General features: G+C 37.8%; 1 protein-coding gene across 1 annotated transcript in view; it reads left to right on the top strand.

The window, feature by feature from the left end:
• The window catches only part of SPEF2 (sperm flagellar 2), a 366,767-nt gene that overhangs the window by 178,308 nt on the left and 172,562 nt on the right, over positions 1-15,897 (top strand). The window contains 4 exon segments of the mRNA XM_006876554.1: positions 2,515-2,623; positions 6,295-6,452; positions 9,825-9,989; positions 14,417-14,491. Coding sequence (XP_006876616.1) covers positions 2,515-2,623; positions 6,295-6,452; positions 9,825-9,989; positions 14,417-14,491 — 507 coding nt within the window.

The raw sequence follows: 15,897 nt of genomic DNA, 5'->3' as shown, positions 1-15,897 counted from the left end.
CCAGTGAGATGGATTGGCAAAGTGGCAGCATCAATGCGCTCAAGCATGGCAACAATTGTGAGGTTGGCCCAGGACTGGGCAGTGTTTTGTTCTGTTGTACATAGGGCCGCTATGAGTCGGTACTGACTCAACAACAACAATGCAGTTGAATATCTTTTTGTAATCAATAAAACACTAGGAAAACTTTTCTGGTATTCTCTGCTTACAGCAAAGATTCATGTGATATCAGTAATAATATCTCGCTTCACTTCCTATTCTGAATCCATCATGAATTTCTGGCAACTCCCTCTTGGTATACTGTTGCATCTGTTTTTTAATCATCTTCCGCAAAACGCTATTCATATGTGATCATAATGATCTTGCTCAATAATTTCTGTATTCTGTTGCATCACCTTTTTTAAAAATGGGCACAAATATTGTTCTCTTTGAGTTAGTTAGCCAGATGGCTGTCTTCTATATATTTTGGCAGATTCTATTGAGAACTTCCTGTGTTGCATCAGCTTGTTGAAAGATTTAAATTTGTAATCCATCAATTACTGGAGCTTTGTTTTTCATTAATGCCTTCAATGCAACTTGGACTTCTTCCTTCAATACCATTGGCTCTTAATCGTATGTTACCTCTTGAAATAGGTGAATATCAACCATTTCTTTTGGGTACAGTGATTCTGTGTATTTCTTCTATCTTCTTTCGGTGCTTCCTCTTTAGTTCAATATTTTGCCCATTTTTTGTTGTTGTTAAGTGCCATTGAGTCAGTTCCAATTCATAGCGACCCTATATAGGGTTCCTGAGGAGCAGCTAGTGGGTTTGAACTGCTGACTTTGTGGTTCACTGTCCAGTTCTTATCCACAGTGCCACATCATAGAATCCTTCAATACTGTAAGCTGAGGTTTGATTTTTTTTCTTCAGTTCTTTCAACTTGAGAAATGCTGAGTATGTTCTTCCCTTTTGGTTTTGACACTAGGCCTTTGTACATTTCTTTATTATACTTCACTTTGTCTTCTTGAAATTTCTATTCAGTTCTTTTACTTTATTTCTTTCCATTAACTTCTGTTAGTTTCCATTAACTCCCATTAGATTCTGTGCAATATAAGTTGCGTATAGCTCACCAGCTACTCCTTGGAAACCCTAAATAGGGCCGCTATGGACCGGAACCAACTCGACAGCACTTCACAACAACAACAACAACAAGGAGCTCTGGTTGCGTACTGATTACGAGTTGGGCTGGTAAGCTCAAAGTCAGCAGTTGGAAACCACCAGTCATCCCACAGGAGAAAGATAGGTTTTCTGCTCCTGTAAAGATTTACAGCCTCAGAAACTCTATGCAGGGTCACTATGAGTTAGAACCGACTTCCCAGCACATAACCACCAACACCCTAAAATAAAGTGGAATCAGGTAAATTTGAAAAAATGGTAAGAATTTAGTTACTAAATGACATTGAAGAAACTCATCAGCTATATGGTAGTGCCAGAGTATAAAAGCCTGTGGTAAAAATATAGTTGTCAGGGTTTCAGATATAGTGACAATCAGGTGATCACAAAATCTAGGATGTGATCATGGGAGTGAAGGCAGAAGGGAGGAGAAGATGAACTGGCAGATGCCTGGGCAGGTTTTGGGTAGGCAGCACTGCTGTTCCAAGTGCTAAAATCCTTGACACATGTGAGGTAGTGATAGCATCTCCCAAGAAGAGCCCCCACAATCTTCTTCCATCACCCATTCTGATGTCAGTCAGCTTTGGATTTCATAAATAACCTAAATGCATTATTCTGTATTCTAAATTCCTCTTGTTCTATCATGAATGTAGATGGAGAACACTGATTGCTGTACACCATGACAGTCCTTCATTTTCTTCAGCACTATTAATTCATTCTTCAATGTTCTCATGCATTCATTGAGTAATTCTAATTCCTTTGATCTAATTCAAGTCTTTATTGCCTCTTTACGGTTTTCCACTTATTTTAAATTCTTAAGTATTCTGAACTTTCTACCATTAATTCAGAATAGGACTTAGTCAGAATTGCAGACATTGTTTTTTGCTTTGGGGTCTCTTATGTTCAACTCCTTACATCTATTTTATGGGGGGGCTATAAAGTCTGGAAACAATGAAATTATTTTATTGTATTACAATATAATATTAACAAATGTCTCATTTTTATGCTTTTTAAATTTTTGAATGCCCTGTCAATTCATTACTTTTACTAATTTGGCTAAGTCTTTCCAAGCACACTGTTCACGATGACCAATAATTTTTGTTCTTATTTGTTCTTCATAACCAACCCTGAGATCCTTTACAATGAAACTACAGCTTCTCTCTAGTGTTGCACTGGATTGCATTTTCTACAATTTTCAAGGAAAATTTGAATTTTAATTCCCAAATTGATCTCTTTTACAGTACTGTTAGACAATTTAAAATAACATTGTACCAATCATTATTTGGCATTCTTGCAACCTTCTATTTTGTAGCTAGTAGCATTTGACTAACAGATTATCTGATTAAGTAATTTTCATGCCTCAGCTGAAACATTTGTACGTGAAACTTCTCCTGAAGTTATCAGTCAACATGTAGCTGCTGATACTCAAGATGAAGATGGGAACCAAACTTTAAAAGACCAAATACAGCACAGGTTAGTTTAAATCTAAATGTCTGCTTCTTATTCTTACCCTTTGAAAAGACTTAAAATTAGCTACTTTGGAATCATCAGAATTAGAAAAACGATATATCTGCTAGCATTCAGCCTTTTACAGGTGAAGTGTAGTGAATTATTTATTGTCTTTTCTACTCATTGTTGTTATTGTCAAGTGCCATCAACTTGGTTCCAGCTCATTGCAACCGTGTATAGGTTTTCTGAGTAGCAGCTGGTGAGTTTGAACCACAAAGCTTGAAGTTCAAACTGGTCTTGCAGTCCAGTGATTATCCTATGGTGCCATACCAGAACTCTAGCTATAGTCTTTGTAAATGCCACCAAACGAAGAGAAGGTACAAGAAGATGCTGGTGGATGATATGATTCACTTGTAAGTTATTGTTAACAGGATTGTGATTGTAAACACTTGGAACTCTAATGAGGTGATTGGTTAATGTTACCATTCCATTGAATTGAAAATGAGCCATCTCAGAAGCAGGAGAGGGTACCTCTCTACCATCAAAGGAGAGCCAGTAGTGGAGTACGCCCTATGAACCCAGAGATCCCTGTGCATTGAACCTCTTTGACTGAGGAACAGAAAGCCGTGACACCAGAGAAGTGGCAGAGAAGCAGCAGCAGCAAAACCAAGAACCAGAATCCAAGACAGAATTTTTTTATTATTATTATTGAACTTCCCAGCAAAAAGAGCAAGTAAAGCTGAGTGACTTTAGGCATAAGACTTTCTTGTAAAGTGGGGTGTCTCCAAGTTCTTAATTGGGGATTGGGGAATCTAGGTTTGCTAAGACCTGAAGTTAGAAAACCAAAATGGAAAAACATGTTCAGCATTTCTCAAGCTGAAAGAACTGAAGAGAAAACTCAGTCCTCAACTTGAAATAATGAAGATTCTATAAACAAAATATCGCAAGCCAAGGACTGAAAGCACAGAATACCAAAAAGATGTTTACCTGAGCTTTATTGACTATGCAAAGGTTTTTGACTGTGTAGATCATGACAAGTTATGGATAACACTGTGAAGAATGGGTATTCCAGAATACTTAATTGTGCTCATTAGGAACCTGTACATAGACCAAGAGACAGTCATTTGAAGAGAACACAGGGATAGTGAATAGTTTCAAATAAGAGAAGGTGCACATCAAGTAGTCTCTCACCATACTTACTCAATCTGTTTAATAAGCAAATAATCCAAGAAGCTGAATTAGGTGAAGAAGAAAATGGCATCAAGATTGGAGAAAGACTTGTTAACCTGCTATATATAGATGATACTATCTGCTTACTGGAAGCAAAGAGGAGTTAAAATACTGATGAAAATTAAAAGACACAGCCTTCAGGTAAAGCAAATAAAATTCATCACCACTGGGCCAATAAATAACTTACGATAAATGGAGAAAAGACTGAAATCATCAAAGATTTCATTTTGCTCAGATCCACTATCAACATTCATGGAAGCATCTGTAAAGAAATCAAACAAAGTATTGCATTAGGCAAATCTGCTGCACAAGTCCTCTTTAAAGTGTTCATGGGCAAAAATGTCAGTTTGAGGACTAAGGTCTGCCTGACACAAGCTATGGTATTCTCAATTCCTCATATGCATGTGAACGTTGAACAGTGAGTAAGAAAGACCATGAAATCTATGCATTTGAGTTATGATGTTGGAGAAGAATATTAAAAGCACCATGGACGGCCAGAAGAAGAAACAAATCTGTGTTGGAAGTAGGGCCAGAATGCTCCTTAGAAACCAGGATGGCGAGACTTCTTCTCTCATATTTTGGACACGTTATCAGGAGATGCCAGTCCCTGTAGAGCGATATCATGCTTGGTAAAGTAGAAGAGGATCAGAAAAAAAAAAGGGGGAGACCCTCAACGAGACGGCTTGTCACAGTGGCTGCAGCAATAGGCTGAAGAATAACAACAATTGTGAGGATGGTGCAGGACCGGACATTGTTTTGTTCTGTTGTTCATAGGGTTGCCGTGAGTTGAAGATGAATCAATAACTCCTAACAATATGTATGCTGACCCATGGAGCTAAGCCAAGAGCCTTCGGGCTGAGTCTTATACTGGAATGGAGTTCCTTTGAGCACATCTCCATTTCTCTGCACTCCTAAATAAACTTTATTGTCCCAGCAAAAAGCCCTGCATGTGGGCACAGCTGAGGAGAGTCTTCTAACTAGAAGAACTGTGGCCTGAGCATTTCTTGCCTCTGATTTGTAACTTGTTAACTTTGCTAATAAATCCCCTAACTGTCAACACAATGTCTGAGTTCTGTATAGTCATTGCAATGACTTATTGAACCCAAAGGAGACGTAGAAAGTGCTGTGGGAACTATGGTTGGTGGCAATTTTTTTTCAACAGGTTTAAACGAAGCTTAGTAAGTTTGAGGTTGAGTGACATAGTTACATGCTCACTTACATTCAAAGTACAAATCATTATATAGAAAAGGTGCAAATTAAATCAGGCAGCATTGTCATTCACAGTTACAGTAATTTACAAGTGCTTCTTACACAATCTTCATTCAACAAATATGAATGAAGACTATGAGTTTTCAATGTGGTTAAGGGTCAGTGGTTCAAAGCCACCAGCAGCTACATAGGAGAAAAACATGGCGACCTGCTTCTGTAAAGATTACAGACTTTGAAAGTCTATAGGATAGTTCTCCAATGTCTTAATGGTCACTAGGAGCCAGGATTGACTCAGTGGCAAGGGATGTAGCCATCAGACTAGGAACCCTGTTAGCGCAATGATTAAGCACTCCGCTGCTAACCACAAGGTCTGCAGTTCAAACCTGCCAGTGATTTCGTGAGAGAAAGACATGGCCATCTGCTTCTATAAAGATTACAACCCAGAAAACCCTATGGGGCAGTCTAGTCTGTTATATAGGGTCACTATGTGTTGGCACCAACTGGACAACACGCAATAATAGCAACATCCTTCAGACGACAGGGCTTAGTTATAAGACCATTTCTGTTGTGTTATAATGAAGTTTTCTGACATTTTCTTGCATGTATGCAATTTACTCACTGGACAAGAAGATTTTAGACAAAATTAGATGATTTCATGAAACCACTAGGAGCAGTCTAAAAATAGGAAGTGAGCCAGAGAAGAGTCATCTGAGCTGCATTAAAGCTGCCTCTCTTAAGTAAAAAATGAAGGGTTCAAGAATCATTCCAAGAAAACTGGTGAATAAAGTTAATAAATCTGAGCCATCTATCCTTACTTAAAGATCTCTTCAATATCTGTCTCTAAGAAAAAAGCAGATGGCAGATGGTGGATTCGGCTGCAGTTACCATTAGGAGAGCACTCAGGGTTATTTAACTATGAGCATCACTAACATGAGTCCATTGTGTTTGCATAGATTTTCACTTAAAGAAACTCAACTTACGTAAATGGTTTCCTGAAATGGTGACTTTTCAACTCTTCTTTTACTCTTTCATGTTTCTCAAGGAAAAAATAGAAAGTCTTAATGGCTTTAAATGATTTCTTCTCAAATCTGAAATAAGTGATAACACGTTACCTGTAGGTTTCTAAAAGATGCCTTTTCATATTCAATGATTTTGATAATCTACTGTTTTATTGTCCCCGTGAAATAAGCCATACTTAATGCTGTGCCAATATGTCAGTCAATATGTGATGTTCATATACTATTTTTATTTTATAGAATTACAGGCTTCTTGGACCACTGGCCTTTATTGGAGCAATGGTTTTCAGAGCCAGAAAACATTTTGATAAAAGTCAATGCTGACATAGATAAAGAGTTGTTACACCAAAAAGTAAAAGAAATTTTTGTGAGTGAGATGCAAAAAAAAAAGAATAAAGGTAATTATACTTCTTTGTAATTTTGAGCTTATGTAAGTAAAAGTGGTTTTAATGAGTTTAGGAGAAAATTACCGTATGATTGCAGAGATTTCACTTTGTACTGAAATTACTATTCTCTACAAGGATATGTTCTACTTCTGATTTTCACTTTCTGCTGCATATGTTTTCTACGTAAAATATTTTCTCTTTTCCTATGAATTTAACTCTAATATAAAAAGAAGAAGTCATCTTGCTGAAAGCATTGTTTTTATTGTCAAACAAAATACCAGAATTAATATTAAGCATGTTTTAGGATTTAAATTAATTAACTACAAGGAAACAGTGAGTTAATGCTCTTTTTGGAATAGAAACGAAACAATTTATTTCCATTCAATCTACCTGGGTTGCTATTAACTTAATGATTATTAATTACTTGTTTATTAGTCTACTTCTGGGTTATAGCTCATCCATGTTAAACCATCCTGAACCCCTTCCTTCTTCACCAACCAATAATGGTGGTGGTGGTGGTGGTGGTGATTGTGTGCCACCAAGTTGGTTCAGACTCATAGCAATCCTGTATAGGGTTTCCCAAGCTGTCTGAACCACAAGGTTGGCAGTTCAAACACACCAGCTTCTCCTCAGAAATCCCGAGGTCAGAACTGACTCCACAGCACTTAACAACAACAACAGATTTCTATGGGAGCAGAAAGACTCATCTTTCTCCCATGAATCAACTGGTAAATCCAATTGGCTTACCTTGTGATTAACTGTATAGTTTGTAATCTGCTACACTACCAGGGCTCCTTCAATAAATGAATTGCCATTAAAATTTTAGTCTTCTTGGAACTTATTATAGAAAGGAATATTCACCCATCTGCTGCCAATGCAAGGCTTTCATTGTGATTCTACATTTGAGAAATGCTTTGGAAAATCAATCTTTTATTCCTACTGTTCATCAATCATTCCTAGTTATATTAGCAACTGCAGTTTTTTGGTATATGAAAAAAAGGACTGAAGTTGTTAATATCACAAGGATTCTACAATTATCTAAATAGCACACTGCCATCCATCACTAGATTTATGACTTAGCTACCCTAATGTATCAGTTAACTGACACCCAAAAAGCCTAAGTATAAGCCAGAAACTCCATGCAGATCCAGAAACACAGACATAAAAAACAAGCTCCTGCATCTAAATGTCTGCTTCCAAAGAAACACCCATGTGAAGCTATCAAACAAAACAAAAGCTAAACCATACATTATTGTAAGAAGAGTAACATATAATCCAACAGTCAGAAAGTAAACTGAGAAGCGTAAGGAAACCTCGCACAGCAATCTTGCAGAAGAATCTTGTTCGGAAACACAGTTGGTTAAGTTCTGCTCTTCTTATTTCTGAAGAAATTCTGAAATCTTTCTTGAGGCTACATTTTGTAGTCAGTTTGGTTTTGATAGCTACCAGACACAGTTTCAGCATTTTGTGGAAGATTTTGAATCCTAATAAGATTTTGTATCCTATTCATTAGCAGACTCAATTGCCACTAATTTAAGATTTGCATTCCAATCATTTAATTACTTTAAACAATTTTATCATTAAAACAATAAATGTTAACCTTAGCACTTAACATGCTTAGTACACATTACTAAGCATCCAATTAAGTTAAAAAAAAAAAAATAGGTGAGGTACTTTATATATATTCTAACATGAAAGAATGCCCATAATATACTGATAAGTAGGAAAGAGAAGATCATAGAATAATAAAATAATCACATTTTTATTTTCAAAAGTATGTATACAGGTTGTTGTTTGTTAAGTGTCATTGAGTCCATTCTGATTCATAGCGACCCTGTCCATATAGAGTTTCCAAAGAGTGGCTGACAAGTTTGAAACGCTGACCTCGTGGTACAAACCAACCTTGCATTCCTGCGCACGAACCCCCAGCACCACAATATGAGGGGGCTTCAAAAAGTTCATGGAAAAATTCCATTATCTTTTCATTCTATTTGTCCACAAGCATTTTGAAGTCCTCTCATATATTAAATACATAAGCACAGAAAAGAGTCTGGCAGTATATTCAATATAGTTAATGATGGGGAAAGGAGTGACACAGATTACTTAATCAGCAATTTTTCTTCCAGGTGTACAACTGTAGAATAAGCACAGGTCGGTGGTTCAAACTCACCAGCCAGTCCTTGGACCTATACAGGGTCACTTTGAGACAGAATTGACTCGACGACACATGAAAACCATAACCTATTATTCTAGAGTCTTGGATTGTTATTACTTTTATTATTTTTTCAACCAATCATTATAATCAGAAAAAGTCTAATTTCCATTTTGAAGCCTCTTCACTCACTGAATTGAAAATAGTCATCTAAAACCAAAAAAAGAATATCACTGTCGTCAGTTGGTTCTGAGTTATGGCAACATGGGGGTGTGGGGGTGTGGGAATGGAGCCTATAGGAGAGAGCTTCAAACAAGTTCATGGGGGAATGGAATGAAAAGGGAATGATTGTTTCCATGAATGCTCAAAGCCCCCTTGTGCCTGCTCATTATGTTACGACTGCACATTCCTCCCCCCAACCTCTTCTGACACGTTGCTCTTTACCTTCTTTTTAAGCTTTATACTTTGTCAACTGGATATTATAAAGTAGTCCTTTATTTGCCTTGTTGTTGTTGTTGTTAAGTGCCCTAGTTTTCTTTATTAGGAACTTCTAGGCTATTGCTTTTACATTTGGCCACTCCTCGCCAGCCCTTTCTGCTTGCTCCATATACACATACACACAACCCACCACCACCCTCAAGACAAGTTGAACCTAACTCATAGAGACCCTCTAGGGCAATGTAAAATGGCCTCATAGCATTTTCAAGGCTATAAATCTTTATAGAAGCAGACTGCCACATCATTCTCCCAGGGAACAGCTGGTGGGTTTGATGCCAACCTTTGGTTACCAGTCAAGTGCTTAACCACTGCACCACCAGGGATCCTTATCAAGAAGTAAGGGAAATTGTATTTCTTATCAGACAGAGAAATCTTAAAATCTTTGCTCTTTGTGTGGGTAATTTCCCAGAGACACCAGAAGTATGATTTGAGTCTTAAACCAGTAAGAACAATCTCATGTTAACTAGGTTTGTCTTACTTCAAATGAAGGAGCACTGGTTGTACAGTGGTTAAAGTGTCTGGCTGCTAACAAAAAGGCTGCAAAGTTCAATCCTACCAGCTTATCCACAGGAGAAGGATATAGCAAGCAGCTGGCTTCTCTAGAGATCACAGCCTCAGAAACCCTGTGGGACAGACAGTTCCACCGTGTCTTACAGAGCTGCTCAGAGTCAATGGGTGTGGTGTTTTGGGTTTGGAATCCCTAATGAAAATCCATTCTTGTTGTCCCTTTGAAGTTAATAAGAAACTAGAAGAAACAAAAGCGAAGAAAAAAGAAGTTTCCTTGGCTGAGGCTCCACTTCCTACTCCTCCACCTCCTCCAGAGCCAGAAAAAGAGAAAGAAATTAGTCCTGAGAGACAGACTTCCAAAACTCAACCTGCCAAAGGAAAACCACAATCAGGTGATTGACAGAATGTTGTATAATCCTATTTGCCGCTTACTTATTTTCCCATAGAGGGCAAGTCTAAATTTTAGTACCATCAGGTTAGAATTTAAACAGCTCCAGTCAGATAAAGCAAAGCTAGTCACTCAGAAGGATGTGGAACAAACCTCCAAATAGCATGGAAAGTAATTGTCCCAAAGCCAGGGCCCTGGACTGGGTAGGAGAGAACGTGGACCTGTCACGCTCATGCCTACTGATCAGAATAAGACTGATAGGAGAAGTGGGAAGGCACAGAGAACAGCCATAAGTCACTTAAAGCAGAGTGAGAGGACAGGCATCTGTTTGCTGAACTATATAGAGTTATGTGTTTGTAACAAGGGAGAGTAGCCTAATAGAATGAGAATTAGCTGAGCCGGTACCTGTAAGAATAAGGGAATAAATCAGCAGCACTCCCTGGAGACTAGAATTCACAATGTCATTGTAGATCTTTAGTGTTCTGTGACTGTAAAAAAATAGGAAACAAGTACCTGACATCTCAGTAAAATGATATATTTATGGATATATAAATCAAGATTATGTTTTAACTTAGGTTCCCTTTAGATCCTTAATGACTAAGCACCATGAGCATAGCATTAATTGATAGAAAATGAATATTATTAGTAAACAAAAGTAGTGTTCAACTTTTAGTGAAGCAGGATGTCGGTAGACTGTCAGCATCCCTTAGGTGCTATATATGTGAAACAAACAACTCTAGACAAACATCTCTAGTTTCTGGTCTCTGCTTTGTAGGCAACTGATTGTGTAGGGGTTCTTGATAACATGCCATGATTGTAATTCCAAACCTATAATCTTTTTCCCTAAATTGGCATGGTTCTATATTTCTTTAAATATGTTTTTTAAATCAAGAGATTTGAACACATTAATAGAATCTATTGTGGTAGGTTAAAGACCATTTTCCTCCAGTGAAATGAACTAAGAAAAACCACACACACACAACCTTAAATAAAAAATAAAAAGTTTTTATCTTGGGAGCAAAACCCACAAATCTGTGAATTTAATCGTATTTTCTTACTACTTCATTAAGAATTAGAAACAATTCAGAGGTACTGAGAGGAAAAAGTGGGAATCTTTAAAATGCCATTTAGACCTGGGACAGAATAGGACAATTGCTCTACTCATCTCCGTACTCACAATCAGGAGCATCCATGTGTATGAGCCATTCCCTAAACCATCCTCTAGCTGTTTCTGTTTATGACACAATTCAGTCTTTAAGCTTCCTAAGTTTGCTTGCAATTTTAAAATTGTATTCTTGAATACCGTGTGTTAGAGGAATAATAAATCCATTGTTGCTTCAAAGAGTGGTTGTATCTGTGTCTTTTTTCCACCAAGGGAGGACTAATGCCTGGTCTTTGAAAATATATGTTGCTTTGTTGTTATTAAGTGCTGTCAAGTCGTATTTGATTCATACCGACCCCGAATAGTGTTTCTGCAGAGTGCCTGGTGAGTTTGAACCACCAACCTTGCACTTCAAACCAACCAGTACTGTATCCTACAGTGCCACACCAGGACTCCTTAAAGTATATGGATAAAAATATATAGAAGGGTTTATGTCCAGAGGCCTAATCACTGACTCTCACCAACAGTGCACTGCCGGAGGAAAATCTCAGTACTCCAGGGCATTGAGAGTGTTCCTGTAGTTCAGGAGAGTTTGCTTAAGCAATTCTAGAGAAAGGTTTCTAGCTGATTTGTTTGTCTTCATACAAATAATTTTTAAATGCTTGTCAAAAAAAGAAAACTGTCTAAAACGAAGAAGCTTAAAAAGAAGAATTATTTACTAAAAGAAAACTCAAGAGCAGAGTGGGGTAAAGAGGGAGGCATACAGAATATCCTAAATCCTATCATGTTGTCCAAATACAACTCTACAGTTTACATAGTTTTTAAATTATTATTATTATTATTTTAATTGTATTAACTATCTACTTCAAAAGGAGCTCTGGTAGCGTAGTGGTTATGAGTCAAACTGCTAACGTCAAGGTCAGCAGTTTGAAACTACCAGTGGTTCCACAGGAGAATGAGGCTTTCTGCTCCCATCAAGATTTACAACCTCAGATACAAGTCAGAACCTATGCAGGGTCACTATGAGTCAGAACTGACTCCGCAGCACATAACCACCACCATGACCATCAACTTCAAATGCACTTGAGATTTAATTTTGAAAAACTACAGTTATGTTCCATTATAGTAGTGGGTTGATTATCAAATCTACTACTGATTATCAGTATTGAATTTAGAACTAAAATTCTGGGTGTGGCAAAGTAGAATAGTACAATCCATGTTGCTATTTAAGAATATTTTCTGTGATTTTAGAATCTATTTTAAACCCAACTATTTAGTTAGCATCCAAGCATTTTAGCCACTGTGCCCCTAAGGCCCCTTCAATGCATTTTATACCTGATAATAAATGGACAGAGTATGTGCCACCCCCAGCAGAAATCAGACTTCCTCAAATACTATGGGCTCAGAGCCTGCGATATCTCTCCTCTTGCCTTCTTTGCTCTGTCGCCTTCTGCTAAATTTGGTGATGGTGATGGTTGTGTGCTGTAGAGTCAGTTCCAACTCAGTGACCTGTAAAGGGTTTCTGAGGCTGTAAAGCAGAAAACTTCATCTGTCTCCTGCCAAGCAGCTAATAGAGTCCAACTATTGACCTTGCGGTTAGCAGCCCAACGCCTAACTCTCTACATTAATAGTGTTGGACTTTGTTGTTGTTGTTAAGTGCCATCGAGTCAGTTCTGACCCATACCAACCCTGTATAGGGTTTCTGAGGAGTGGCTGGTGAGTGTGAACCGCCAATGTTGCAGTTCAAACATTCTTTGCAGTCCAGCGCATTAACCTATAGCACCACACCAGGACTCCTGGACTTTAAAGCTGGTTAAATTGTAGCTTGCCCAGAATATTTTTATTAAAAGAACTCTAGTTACTTCTCTAGACTTCTTGATGATTAAAAAATATATATATGGAGCTCTAATAGCATAGTGGTTACAAGTCAGGACGCTAACCTCAAGGTCAGTAGTTTGAAACTACCAGCTGTTCCGTGGGAGAAAGATGAGGTTTTCTGCTCCTGTAAAGATTTACAACCTTGGAAACCCTGTACAGGGTCGCTATGAGTCAGAACTGACTCCACAGGACATCACTACTACCATCTATATATATATTTTTTAAACTTAACTCAAACAGTTGGGATATATTTATTTGTTTTTTTGGTGCCCAGCTTGAAAAGGTCTTATATAGATATTAACAAATGTGTCAAGGGTAGTTCCTTCTCTATTTCATTCAGTGGTTTTATTTATGTGGATTCTTGATTGTTGAGTCTGATATCTTTAAACTTAAGTGACAGATAGATGTTACGCGTTCACACATAACTGTCACTCTGAATACAAAGAATAGGTCAGATGGAGTCTCTCTATCAAAGACATTTAATGTGCCATGCTTTAAAAATCTTACCAATGAAAAATTAAAAAAAAAAAAAAAAGTAACCAGGATGAAAGGAAAATAATGAGAAACATAGCAATTATTTTTCAATGAACAGTATATTCTTTGGCACCTTACTGACCGTCATCTAGGAGCATGGTGGCTCTGTCAGATAAGTGCTTGACTGTGAGCCACAAGGTTGGCAGTTTGAGTCCACCAGGCACTCCTTAGGAGAAAGATGAGGCTTTTAGCTCCCACAAAGATTTACAGCCTCTGACACCCTATACAGGGTCACTGTGACTCCGCACCAACTCAGTGGCACTTAAAAATAATAATTGACCATCACCACTTTCCCGTCTTTTTTTTCCAATATCTATTTTGAACTAGGTTCCAAGGAATTCAAGATAAGCATACCCAAGACATCCTTTGCCTTACAAGTTATATTCTATTCAAAATGGAAATGTAGATGTCACAAAGCAACCTAGTGTATAGTCAAGAAAAGTTCAAGGGTACACCATAGTAAAAACAAATGTGGTTTATAAGTCTTCTTCAAAGTGTTCTGGCATCATTCCCGTTATAGATCCATTTGTCCTGTTGCACAAATATCATTCCGTTGAAATTTATCCAAATACAGCCGTACACTTCAAGTAGACTTGTACTAAATTTGAAAAATTCCAGTTATGTTCAATTAATGACTTTACAATCAAAGTTGCTACCAAATGTTGATATTAAGTTTGGAATCAAATTTCTCAGTGTGACAAGAATAGACTAGATCTATCAATGCTGTGATTTAAGAAGACTCAATCCGAGTATGTTTTCTGATTAACTTGAAATCCTAGTAAACAGGCTTGAGCCATTATCTTGCAGTCCAGGCATAGGTTTATCTGTGAGAAATAACATTTGATTACTTACAAGTCATATGGCCCAGGCTAGTGGAGGAAATCATAAATGATATTTGTGTGTTGAGTTTAGTTGAGAACCCCAGAATGGTAGGCATGAAACTCTTCAGGACAGAAAAGGGAAGAAAGATGGCACTTCACCTAAAACAAAACGTACAGCCAATAAGTTGGATAGGATTAAATAGAATTCTGTATTTCTTAACTGTTAGGTGAAAACAGCTAGATTTGTATAGCAGGATACCTGGAATACAGTTCAAAGAATCTAACCTTAAACTTTTTGCTGCCTGGCTCATAGCAAAGGCCCTACTGAGAAAATTGATATTTGTGAGGAATCATTTAGAGACTAGACAGTACATCCATTCACCAGAGTTGTTACAGGTCTTATCCTTCACTAAGCTACATCAACAGAAAGCTACGTAGTGGGCTGTTCTTGGGATGGCTTTCATTGATGAGCGCGTTGGTATAAAACCCTCAACTCCCTTCACGATGTAACTTAGCAGCGGAGGTGGGACTTTGATTATACCAACAACCAGCTGCTATTACATTCCTAAAAGAATAGTGTGCCACCCCCCAATATCGTTCAACTGCCACCACATAAAATACCAGATGAAAATTTTATTCAGAATCAAGGGGAAAGAGAGTTTTTCTTCCTCTGAGAGATTAATCATGTATACTTTTGTTGTTGTTGTTGTTAAATGTTGTGGAGTTGGTTCTGAGACATAGTCACCCTATATAGGGTTTCCAAGGAGTGGCTGGTGAGTTTGAACCACCAAACTTGCGGTTCAAACTGATCTTGAGGTCGAGCACTTATCCTACAGTGCCACACCAGGATTCCATGGTTACCTTTAAGCGACAGCATTTCTTTTCTGTTTTGGTCTTCTAGAAGTTCAGAACCAAATTTGTGATTCCGATTTAGTGTCTGCAGAAGGACCTCTGACCTCAATATCTGCTTTTCAGGTTTTGATCTTCCAGTTTACTTTATATTTGTTCTCAGCCAGGTTTCAGTTGTGTTTATTTTGTAACATAAATCATTTAAATTATTTCTGTGAAGTAACGTGTTAGAATTGTTAAAATAATAAATGGTTGGTAGCAGAAAAGCCTGCTTCTATCATTCTAAAGGAGTCCTGATATAGCATGATAGGATAAGCACTAGACTGGAAGGCTGGTTTGAACTGCAAGGTCAGTGATTCGAACTTGAAATCCCTATACAGGGTTGTTCTGAGTCTGGACAACACTAAGAACAACAGGGATAGAAAAGGCTTATCAGCTGCTATGTTTCTGTAGATGCTGCTACATGAAGCCTATTCATAGGGACCTTGTAGGACAGAGGAGAACTGCCCAGTAGGGTTTCCAAAGCTATAAACCTTTACAAATGCAGATCACCACATCTTTCTACTATGGAGCAGACAATGGGTTTGAACCACTGACTTTTATGTTAGCAGCTGAGCAATTAACCACTGTGCTCCCAGGGCTCCTTGAAGCTGCTATTTGTTGTTGTTAAGTGACATCGAGTCATTTCTGACTCATGTTGTTGTTGTTAGGTGCCATCTAGTCAGTAC

This window comes from Chrysochloris asiatica, unplaced genomic scaffold (genome assembly GCF_000296735.1).
Source record: "Chrysochloris asiatica unplaced genomic scaffold, ChrAsi1.0 scaffold00390, whole genome shotgun sequence".
Taxonomy (NCBI): Eukaryota; Metazoa; Chordata; class Mammalia; order Afrosoricida; family Chrysochloridae; genus Chrysochloris; species Chrysochloris asiatica.
This window is presented reverse-complemented; position numbering and strand designations above follow the sequence as displayed.